Here is a 12,499-nt window from a genome sequence, read left to right on the forward strand (position 1 = left end):
TTTTCACAGAGGTCTTTTGATGTGCTAATTAATCCACACAGCCTTGCTCAGCCTGTCTTTAATAAGTGAAAAGAAAAATGGTCCTAAATGATGAGTGAAGGCCCCACCTAGGTACCATTTGATTCCTAAACCCTTTGTAGAAGCTACTCTCGTTATAATAATTCCCCCTTCCCTGCAGACACGAGGGCTAGAGGCATACTTCTGTATAGCAGGAAATCTCCAGGAGCACCAAATTCCGCATTATGAACCATATCCCATTAAGAATAGCAGAATGCAGGTATGGCCAACTGACAACCTGTGGTCTAGGTACAACCTCCAATACAATTTCTCCTAACCCCGGAAGGACCGACCAGTTTGAGTCATAGTAAATTGATAACCTACAATTTCACATGTAAAGAAATTGGGGATGGGGGGGGTGAGATTAGGGAGAGTTGGTAAGATCACAATTCTATGCATGTTTTTTTGGAAGTAAGCCCCACTGAATGTAGTGGGGCTTGCCTCTGAGTAAACATGCATCTGAATGCACAGTAGGTTTTAAGCAACAGACATTTCCACATTTTGTGATATCTCTCTTTTTGCTCTTGAGACCTGAGAATACAGGATAGTCCTCCTTGGCTTAATGCATTAGAACATAGGTAGGCAAACCAAGGCCCAGGGGCCAGATCTGGCCCAATTTCCTTCTAAATCCGGCCCACGGACAGTCCGGGAATCACTGTGTTTTTACATGAGTAGAATGTGTGCTTTTATTTAAAATGCATCTTGGGTTATATGTGGGGCATAGGAATTTGTTCATTTTTTTCTTCAAAATATAGTCTGGCCCCCCCACAAGGTCTGAGGGACAATGGACTGGGCCCCTGCTGAAAAAGTTTGCTGACCCCTGATCTAGAGTTCCTGCTCCCTTGCAGTTGACATCATCACTGTCATGGATGTATTGTTGGCTCAGAGTTTAACTAAAATGCTGGCTATTCTGAAAGTATTGAGAAGTCAGTGCAAAGTGCCTACAGCCTGCTGTATGGATTTCTGGGGAAATGCTTGCAAAGCAAACTGTTATGTCAAGGTAACAAATGTCTATCATCTTATATCGTGGATCTTTCCCTGCTGCAAATTCCATGGTGATTGCATTCAGGTTTTAATATCTGCTCCAGAAAACCAATTCCACAGTTTTTACTTCCTAAAAGTTGAGCTTTTATTGTAGACTAGAAGGCCCTTGGAATCCCTTCTAATTCTACAATTCTAAGATTCTAATGAGTGAGAAAATGAAAAGTTAAAAAACAAACAAACACAAAAGGCCAGAAATGGACAGGCTGTTCCTCCACTTTTTACTTAAAGAGCCCCACTAAAGCAGGCCAGTGGCCAATCTAGTCCAGCATCCTGTTCTCATAGTGGCCAACCAGATCCCTATGAGAAGCCTGCAAGCAGGATCTTGGCACAACAGCACTCTTCACCTCCTCTAGTTTCTAGCACCGGGTATTCATAAGTATACTACCTCTGTCTGTGGAGGCAGAGCATAGCCCTTGTGGCAAGAGCCAGAGATAGCCTTATCCTCAGTGAATTTGGTGGATCATCTCTTAACACTGTCCCAGAGTTGGTAGTAATCCCAGTGTGGTGTAGTGGTTAAGAGCAGTGGACTCGTAATCTGGTGAACCGGGTTCGCGTCTCTGCTCCTCCACATGCAGCAGCTGGGTGACCTTGGGCTAGTCACACTTCTCTGAAGTCTCTCAGCCCCACTCACCTCACAGAGTGTTTATTGTGGGGGAGGAAGGGAAAGGAGAATGTTAGCTGCTTTGAGACTATTTTGGGTAGTGATAAAGCAGGATATCAAATCCAAACTCCTCCTCTTCTTTTTGTGGTACTGGATTTCATAATTTAATGATACACTGTGAGAAGAAGTACTGTCTTTTGTCTATTATGACTCTTCCAATGTTTAGCTTTATCGGATGCACCTGTGTTCTAGTATCATGAAAGAGGGAGAAGAGCTTTTCCACTTTCTTGATGCCAAGGTGCCTGCAGAACTCAGCAGGGCATTGGATGAGGCAGCTAAACCACCTACACAAACCCAAAGAATTGCTCTTTCAAAGCACAGCAACTGCTACTCTTCTTCTGCAGCATGAGGAAAATGTATTTTGCTGCTGATGTCAGAACTCTTGTTTTTGCATATATAATGAACTAATAGAGGGATAAGGTTTATTATTTTGTGTGAAGGCCTGGGGGGGCACACTAAGCAGAGGGAGCTATCCATGGTTCTGTTAGAACAAACATATCCAAAGTCTGTTTTGGGGGCCTAATCTGGCCTCTGTGGCAGTTTATTTATTGGGGTCAAATCCTTAAAAAAGCTCAACAAGTTGAATTGTAAAAAAAAAGTTCAACAACTCTGGGGTAAAATTGTAAAAAAATCTCGACAACTTCAATCCTAAAAAAAATCCCGACAACTTTGGCCCTCAAATCTGGCCCTCTTTGGGAAAAAATTGGGCCCCTCTACCTTAGAAGAACTGGGCATGGAATCTGATTGTAGCTCTTTCAGGCACTGCAACTCATCACTGAAAAACTATAAGGCCCTGTTCACACTTAAATTAGGTTTTGTACTACCTACCATCTGTAGTTTGAAAGTAAAACCTAAATTGGCAAGATTGGACACCATTTAAAAATACACTCTGCTGCATAAACTTCTCTCACAAGTGATGCTTTCTGGGTGGGAAAGGTCTTTTTAGCATCACTTGAAGAAATATTCTTAACTTAAACCAATTTCCTTGCTAACTAAAAGACTATTTCACATATTGCCTAATCAGTCAGCTAGCTACCTCTTAAGCTGCTGTAGTGGAAGCAGCAAGTCTAATTATCTTCTGTACCCCCAGTCAGCAATCTGGCAGCTGCATTCTGGGTTAGTTGTAGTTTCCAAGTCACTTTCACAGGCTTATGATGTCTTTTTGCTGTTCACATGTTTCTGCCTTTTGCCAGTCATATCAAAATAAAGTGTCAGGAACATTTGTGCTTCTGTTTCATAGAAAACAGATCTGGCAGGGTGAGAAGGCACCTTAGCTCAGTGGTAGAATATCTGCTTTGCGTGAATTTCCAGGTAAGGTTGGGATTATCCCCTATCTAAAACTCAAGAGCCACTGTTAGTGCAGAAAATATGGGTGTCACTCAGTATAGGGCAGCTTCCTGTGTTTCTGGATAAAAATTGTGAAAGATTGTGAAAGAAACACATACCATACTATCTTAGGAGCCTCAGTGTTACAAAGGCTCCACTATAAAATAAGAATTCTCCAAAATATAATGCAGGCGTTGGCTTCTCAAATCTAACTCACAGTCCTGGATATGGCAACCCATGAAGCATATCCAGGCTCCAAATTAGACCCCACTTCAATACTCTACTTTTATTTATGCTTATGCTACAGCTCCTTGAAGCAAAGGAACACACACACACACACACACACACACACCTTCCTCTGCAAGATATGCTACCATTTGAGCAACTAGCCAGGGGACATAGCCACCTGAGAAAGGAAAGTTTAGTCCCACAACACTGCCGCTCAGTTATACTGTTCCGAGAGTCCTGCTTCTTGTAGATGAATATGAATAAAAAGATCTTTTGGCCTTGGGCAAAGCTCACACTGAAGGAGACAAGGATCTATTGATGTACGTCCCCCCCCCCTTAAGTAGGAGGACAAGGCTAGACCACTTTGAAGGGGATGCCTGGGCTAGAAGAGAGAATCGCATGGAGGTCATATCAAGAGTCACCAGTGTGGGTGGCTGCGTGGGAGAATTCATTAGATAATCAGCGGTACTTGGGAGAAAAAGGCAATTAGCAGCCAGCAAGTCTGCATCACAGCAGCAGTAGCAGCAACATTTGGTGAAGACTTTGGGCTAAGTCTATAACAGCTCTGAAGTGGGCAGAGAGCAGCCCTTATATTTGTTTGGAAGGGAGTACCAAAACTGTCATTGATGGGGTTTCTACCACCTTCTCTGTTCAGGTTAAGCCTTTCCCAACCCTAATGGCCTTCCAGATGTCTTGGACTATAACTCACATCGTCCCATGCTGCTGGAGCTGATGGGAGTTGTAGTCCACCTGGAGGGCACCAGTTGGGGATGGCTGCCCTAGGTATACTCATTGACCTGGCACTGCTTTTCAAAAGGCAGGTTGCCAGGAGACCTTTCCCCCCACTTTCAGCTAATGTGGAGAACTGCGAAGTCCCGACAGACTGGAGGAGGGCAAATGTTGTCCCTATTTTCAAAAAGGGGAAAAGAAAGGACCCAAATAATTACCGCCCAGTCAGTCTGACATCAATACCAGGGAAGATTCTGGAGCAGATCATTATGCAAACAGTCTGTGAGCACCTAGAAAGGAATGCTGTGATCACCAATAGTCAGCATGGATTTCTGAAAAATAAGTCATGTCAGACTAACCTGATCTCGTTTTTTGACAGAATTACAACCCTGGTAGATGAGGGAACGCAGTGGATGTAGCCTACCTTGATTTCAGCAAGGCATTTGACAAGGTGCCCCATGATATTCTTGTAAAGAAGCTGGTAAAATGCGGTCTTGACTATGCTACCACTCAGTGGATTTGTAACTGGCTGACTGACCGAACCCAAAGGGTGCTCATCAATGGTTCCTCTTCATCCTGGAGAAGAGTGACAAGTGGGGTGCCACAGGGTTCTGTCATGGGCCCGGTCTTATTCAACATCTTTATCAACGACTTGGATGATGGACTCAAGGGCATCCTGATCAAATTTGTAGATGACACCAAACTGGGAGGGGTGGCTAACACCCCAGAGGACAGGATCACACTTCAAAACGACCTTGACAGATTAGAGAACTGGGCCAAAACAAACAAGATGAATTTTAACAGGGAGAAATGTAAAGTATTGCACTTGGGCAAAAAATAAATAAAAAAAATGAGAGGCACAAATACAAGATGGGTGACACCTGGCTTGAGAGCAGTACATGTGAAAAGGATCTAGGAGTCTTGGTTGACCACAAACTTGACATGAGCCAACAGTGTGACGCGGCAGCTAAAAAAGCCAATGCAATTCTGGGCTGCATCAATAGGAGTATAGCATCTAGATCAAGGGAAGTAATAGTGCCACTGTATTCTGCTCTGGTCAGACCTCACCTGGAGTACTGTGTCCAGTTCTGGGCACCACAGTTCAAGAAGGACACTGACAAACTGGAACGTGTCCAGAGGAGGGCAACCAAAATGGTCAAAGGCCTGGAAACGATGCTTTATGAGGAATGGCTAAGGGAGCTGGGCATGTTTAGCCTGGAGAAGAGGAGGTTAAGGGGTGATATGATAGCCATGTTCAAATATATAAAAGGATGTCACATAGAGGAGGGAGAAAGGTTGTTTTCTGCTGCTCCAGAGAAGCGGACACAGAGCAATGGATCCAAACTACAAGATAGAAGATTCCACCTAAACATTAGGAAGAACTTCCTGACAGTAAGAGCTGTTCGACAGTGGAATTTGCTGCCAAGGAGTGTGGTGGAGTCTCCTTCTTTGGAGGTCTTTAAGCAGAGGCTTGACAACCATATGTCAGGAGTGCTCTGATGGTGTTTCCTGCTTGGCAGGGGGTTGGACTCGATGGCCCTTGTGGTCTCTTCCAACTCTATGATTCTATAATTCCTTTTTCTACATTGATTCACATTTCTGTAACTTCCATGCTTGATTATGGCAATGCACACTAAATAGAGCTGCCCTTGAAGATGCTACAGAAGTTTCAGCCTAAGTGCAGTTCTTCTGACAGGTGTTGGAAGGCACAATCATTTCCAACCCACTATGTGTCAGGCCAGTTGCAAGGATTGTCAAATCACTTCTGGGTCCTGTTCAGGCTACCCTTTAATGGTTAAAGCCATTGACTTGGTGTAGTAACATGATGCTCCAAAGACCATCTCTGGAGCCCACTTGCCTGCTGTGGTCCTGCCAGAAAGCTCTGTTGTGTGCTGTTTTTACAGTAAGCTACAACAGTAAGCCACCTTTTTGCTCTCTTTTCATAGTGACTGCAAGACCGGTTTCTTCTGGTTCACTTCTGGTTGATGTTCTTCTATGCCTGGCTAGCTTAGATAGTTGGATTTTGTTGCTGCTGTTGCTGCTGTTTTCATCTATATACTTTTCATCTCTATGGAAGACTGGTATATATATAAATAGGACTTCTAGGGCAACCTGGTGCCCTGCAGATGATTCTGGACTACAACATCACCATCCCTGACCATTGGCCATGCTGGCTGGGGCTGATGGAAGCTGTAGCCCAACAATGTGTAGAAGGTCACAGGTCCCTATCTTTGGTTTAAGGGCTAACCAGTTTGGGGGTGGACAGCTGAAAATAAATCTTGATCTAGGAAAAGGCCCTTGCAAATTCCTGTCCCTGTTGATATCTTTCAGAGGCAAAAATTAGCCCTGCTCTGTGGAACCCACAGTCTATGCAGAGCATGTCCTTGGCAAACCTGCCTTGTGTGCTGTAGGGTGGATATTGACACCTGCAGCTTGGCTGCTTCTTCCACGGAGTGATTCAGAGATTGGAGAAAACAAACAAAGGCTGCTGTAGCATGGAAATCAGAGCTATAGAAATTTCTCCCTCCTTCCGCTGCCTTGAAAAAGTCAGCTTGCATGCTGACTCAAGAAGGAGAAGGCCATGCTGTAACACGGCAAATGGGAAGGCTTTCCATCCCTAGGAGAGAGGCGCAGTGTTGACATCGCAGTCAGGTTTAGGCTAATGTTGATGAATGATGACTCACCTCTGACTTCAGTTTTAGATCTCTCTCTATGTGTATACAGGCCACAGAAGTCTGGCAGTGCTATTCCTTGAAAGCCCAGGGCTGCCAAACCTGCAATGCAGACATATTTGGGGGTGCTTTTTCTCTAACAGCCCCTGTTTGGGGTTCATTGCAGCACCAAGAATATGCTTTCTGTTGGACAGGAACCAGAAGAAGTGGTAGAGCATCTGCTTTGCATACAGGAGGTCCTGGGTTCAATCCCCAGCGTCTCCAAGTCAAACCAGAAAAGACCTTTGCCTGAAACTCTGGATAGCCACTGCCAGTCCCTGAGCAAAAGGGACCAATGATCCGACTCAGGCAGTTTCCTGTGTTCCAGGATAATGCTGCATAAAGGACAATGGGGTCCTTACGGCATTTCCCTTTGGCTGAGTCTGAAATATATGCCAGGATGCATCACGTAAAAATGAGATGCATTTGTCAAGGGGGTTTCTTAGGAGGATGCACAGTTCTACTAAAGCAGCCACGTCCTCCAGGCATTGCCAGACCACACCTCCCACCCTTTCCTGACAATTGAGTATGGTGGGTGGGGCTGATGGGAACTGGAGTCCCACAACATCTGGAGGGCCACAGGTTAGCCAACCCTGCGTTCAAGGTACATCCAAAGATCCATGGATGCCCCGAGGGATACATAGGTTCCTAACAGCAGCCCAGCCTCTGATGAAGACCAATCCCTAAGGCATTGGGATGAGTACAGCTGGATCGCAGAAGCTTTGCTTAGCTGAGTCATTCTTAGCTGCAAGAAGGGCTAGCACAGATTAGGCTAGCTACAGTCAGTCTCTGCAGTACCAGATGCTGGAAGTCATCAAAGGGAAGATGAGTTTCTTTTTGCATTTTCTAAATAGTGCGATGCTACATCTCATTCTCATTGACATGGCAGGGGCAGGGGCTGTGGTAGGCTCAGGACTGAGAAGAAAAATTGTACCATAAGATGTGTCACCGGTTGGGTGGCTTTTCAATGGATTAGGCACTTATTGTTTATTTTCCTTACAACAGCATCCTGCCATAATGGAACCCAAGGTAGCATACATGAGGTTCCCAGGCTGCCTCCTGTCCAGGCACTGATCAGACCTTCAAGGTGGTGGCCCCTTGAGCCTTTGGACCATATACAGTGTCAATGACTATTGGCTGTGACAGTAAAACCAAACTTCTATGTTCAGGAACAGTGTGAAACACCCTTTACCTCCCAACCCAATTCAGCAAGGATATATATATATATATATATATATATATATATATATATATATATACTGTACATGAGAGAGAGGGGGGGAGATAACTATACTGTGCTGGCTGGGGCTGATGGGAGTTGCAGTCCAACAATGTCTGAATAAACACAAGGTCCCCACTCTTGGTGCATCTATGAATAGTCAGGAGGAGCTCCTGAATTTTTAATCCATAGCTCTCCCCTGACCTGGTTTTGCTTCGGCGAGATAACGGTGTCCTGTGACACCAGAACGATTAGCCCAGGAAATGTTTTCATGGTCACGCAGTAGTCCCTTTCCATTGGTTCAAACATGGAGAAATTGTGACGCGGTTGCTGTGCAGATTCTGCGTACAGCATGTACATGCGCACAACTTCTGCCCATGTAGGCTTGGTGAAGAGGTTTAGGTGAAGAGGCTGGCGGCAGCCCACCTCATATTTTCACTATCCACAGAACTTAGACGGCAGCATTGGGCACCCTATACTGCAGCTCTTTTCAAAACACCCACGCTCCCATGAGCCACTTCCCAATCAGCTGTCTGCTGAGAAACCCTTGCACGCTTCAGGGAGGGGGGTGATGTTCCATGATGCAGAGGGCCAGACTGGCTATTTGACCTTTCCTGAAGATGGCATATGCAGCCTGAGAAAACATGGGATCCCGCCCACCCAGGCAGGCTGAAAGAGAGGTCTGGTACTCTTGTGGACTCTTCTCATTGAGTTAAGTCTACATCCTTTCAAAGAGAGCATCATCAGACTCCAGGGCCATTAGAAAACGAGAGAGACTAAAATGTGAGCTCAAAGCAGGGAGAGGGAAACTGAGCAGAACAGAGAGAGGGAGAGATGAAGAGGAGCACCTAGGACCAGCTGCCTCTTGCCTCCTTATAGGTGGTGGAAAGAGAAAGGATCGTGCCCATGGAGACTTTGCACCTTGCTGAGCGCCCTCCCACGGGCATCCTGCTCTCTAGTTTCCCAACTCACATGTATCTGAGCTCCGACTCCCTCCGCACCAGAACTTCCCGGATCCTCTCAATTTTAAAGAGCTCCCCTTCGATGTCATCAATGGTCGTTGTGGAGTCGGCCATGGACACTATCTCATCCTCTGAGGGCAAAAGGGAAAAGGAACTCAGTTAGCAGATGGGATGGGGGTGGACAGGAAAACAAGCAATGTCATCAGTGATTAGACTGGATTCTCTTCTAATTTATGGCAACATGGCGAAGAAGTTCTGATTTCTGTCAGGCTGCCTTATATGGCCTATGTGGGACCTGTGCCCCTCCCCAACACTGTTGGACTCCGACTCCCATCAGCCTCAGCCAGCACAGCCTAGGATGAGGCATGATGGGAGTTGTGGTCCAACAACCTCTGGAGAGCCACAGTTCAGTCTCATATCATTGCCTTCAACAGGATCTAAGAAGAGCTGATAAAATGGCATGAAAATATCACTGAAGAAATGGAGGGGCGACTGCAGAGAATTAGTTCCATAGATGGCAGCTGCTCCTCAGCTCCTTCTTCCAAACTCCCCTGAGGCAGACATATTTCTTTCACAGCAATGCCTGGGGGGCTCATTTCTCTCTTTATACCTCTAGAGAAGCACATTTCCCCTCATATCTTCTTGACATAGTTGTCAAGAGTCTGGCAGCAATTTCAGAGCCTGCACTCTTATACTAAGATTACAGGGAATGTGCTCATCTTAGCTTTTTTATTATAATCCCTTGTGGAATCTCTGAAACAAAACCAGCATTGATGGAGACTGAATTATCTGTGCATGCCTTTTCCTTTCCGCGTAGGGGGAACGGCACTGTGCTATTATTATTGTGTCAAAGGTCCAAAGAACAAAAGCTTGTGCTCTAGAGAAGACCCACCAGGGAGTAGCAGTTAGGACTGGCCTGCTATTTTGACTATGGAAGGAGAGAGGTTCTCTTGGTGGAAAAGTTGCTCTCTCACCTACATCAAGCAAAGAACTCAAGCAAAGACTTTATTGGGGGGACGGACTCCACAGGTCCTTCAATAGGCACAAGTGGGCAGGGTGAACAGTTAAGTGGCTCCTGTTATCCTGCATGTCACAGGCACTGTCCAGTAGGTGCTCATGACATTCAAACAACTGCTCCCCAAATAAGAACAGCCTCAGCAGTTGTGATACTTGGAACAAGGGATGAAAAATAGTTATTTACTACAGTAACAAAATATTGCTGTGTACAGTTTTGGTTAAAATAATACTTTGCTGCAGCAAACATGCAAGCCCTGCGTACATGTCTTGCAGACACAGAAATGGACTGCAAAAGTCCTAGGAACCTTCATTGTTTCAAAGTTGTGAGTTTTTTCTTGATTTTCTTGTTTTACCTTCTTGTAAACTGCTTTGAGGTTGTTTTCAACCATAAGAGGAGCCATTAACAAACATAAAGCCTGGCTCTTTGCATAATGCCAGGCTCAGAATTCATCCTGATTGGATTAGGGCACTTCCTGCATTTGAAGTGCATGTGATCTCAAGTACATCATCATCATCATCATCATCATCATTTATTATTTGTACCCCGCCCATTTGGGCGGCTTCCATAGAAACAAAAAATACAGTAAAATATCACAGATTAAAAACTTCCCTGAACAGGGCTGCCTTAAGATGTCTTCTAAATGTCAGGTAATTATTTATCGCTTTGACATCTGATGGGAGGGCGTTCCACAGGGCGGGTGCCACTACCAAGAAGGCCCTTTACCACCCCTACTGAGCCAAGGGCAGCCTTGAAGCACATTCTCTTCCCACCCTCACAGATGTTAGGAAGTAGCCTCATTTCAGAGCTGAATAGTTGTTGTTGAATTTCTTTACCATCCTTCACCTGAGGATCACAGGGCAGTTTACAATATTTAAAAAAGTTTCTATTGCTGAGTCTTGTATCCTCTGCTTTCTGGGGAAGGACTGTGGACCTGACTTGCATGTGGAAGGTCCAGGTTCCATCTCGGTCATCTCTAAGTAGGTCTGAGAAAGGCCCCTGTCAGAAAACCTGGAAAACCACTGCCAGTCAGTGTTGGCAAAACTGAGCTAAAGATGGACCAATGGTCTGATGTGGTTTAAGGCAGCTTCCTGTACTTCTGTCCTTTCCCCCCCACCATGTGCCAGCACTGCTATGGATATTCCTACAAACCACCCTGGAATGGGTTTGGATGAATGGAAATAAATGTTTAAAATAAAATGGGAAAAAACACGCATCTACCTGAATGAATGGAGCATCTACCTGCAGTGAAAGTCTCCTGCACAATTGCTCCTCCCTCACACACACAAATAGGCAGAATTAGTTGGCATGCAATCAAGTCTGAACCCCAACATCATCTCTCATGCTCTGTATTTTGCACTAACTGGACCAGTCATTCCTGAAGAATATTATTCCTTTGGATTTAGGGACAGACATGCAGCTGCATTATCTTTATACAAAGTGTATAAAGGCCATCTCCAGCTTCCTTGGCATGCACTAGCAGAACCAAGTGATGAGATCAATACATCATTACTGGAGCCAAATGACCTCCCAACACTGGCCTGTGCCAGTGAGTCAAGTCAGAGGAAAAAGCCAGCCTCTGGCCTCTGTCCCTCTTTCCTTCCCTCCCCTGATACCCTCTTGCATCTCTGCCTCCCAAAGGCTTGCACAGCTGCTTGTTGCAGCAGCCCTGGCTACAAGCTGGTGTCCCTGGGGCTGGCCAGGGGGTGCTTCCCCGGCCCCTGTGGAGCAGTGGGAGGAGGCACCTCTCTTTGGGTCAGAGGGGGCAGCTCAGAGACCAGCGATGGCGGCTGCCCAGAGCACTCCCAAGGAGAGGGGAGAAGAAAGCAGGCTGAGGAAACACTCCACAAGGGAGGGTGTTTGAAAAAGGGTGAAAGACTGCCAGCTCTGCAGGCAAGGGGTGACATAACTGGGCTTCTGAGCCCCACAGGGCTGCCGCAGGAAGAATGTAGTTGGGTCAAGGCAGCCGTGGAATCAAAAAGGTTGAAAACCTATGAGCTAAACAATGCTGTGATCATTACCTGGGAAGAAAGAATGAATGAAGAGGATGGAAGTTTAAACATCTGCCTCCTGTGACTTTGGAGGAAGCAGATGCTGGCTAGGAGCCTAGCACCACAGCCATCTCCAGCAAATCTGTTGATGGTGGCCCCTAACCCTTTAGGCTGAGTCGTATAAGATGCTAAGAACTGCATTAGGTGCTACGGAAACTTAACACAGATGAAAGGCCCTTTACTTCAAGGCAGATGAGACACATACACACACAAAATGCACCCCCTCTCCCATTGCACCACTAGTCCACCCTAAAAGCTATAGCAGAAAATCCCATAGTTTATGCTAAGAGAACTCACAAACAAAATGCTATACAGTGGTACCTCGGGTTAAGAACTTAATTCTTAATTCTGGAGGTCTGTTCTTAACCTGAAACTGTTCTTAACCTGAAGCACCACTTTAGTGGGGCCTCCCGCTGCTGCTGCTGCCACCATGCAATTTCTGTTCTCATCCTGAAGCAAAGTTGTTAACCCGAGGTACTACTTCCGGGTTAGCCAA

The 12,499-nt window shown here is 45.7% G+C and overlaps 1 protein-coding gene across 3 annotated transcripts in view; it reads right to left on the reverse strand.

The window, feature by feature from the left end:
- Nucleotides 1-12,499, reverse strand: part of LOC310672502 (bMERB domain-containing protein 1-like) — a 38,829-nt gene that overhangs the window by 11,397 nt on the left and 14,933 nt on the right. For all 3 annotated transcript variants that reach the window (XM_083429772.1, XM_083429773.1, XM_083429771.1), the window contains one exon: nucleotides 8,948-9,068. In XM_083429772.1, coding sequence (XP_083285898.1) covers nucleotides 8,948-9,068 — 121 coding nt within the window. The remainder of the gene's footprint in view (nucleotides 1-8,947; nucleotides 9,069-12,499) is intronic.

This window comes from Podarcis tiliguerta, assembly GCF_965153285.1.
Source record: "Podarcis tiliguerta genome assembly, chromosome: 2".
Taxonomy (NCBI): Eukaryota; Metazoa; Chordata; class Lepidosauria; order Squamata; family Lacertidae; genus Podarcis; species Podarcis tiliguerta.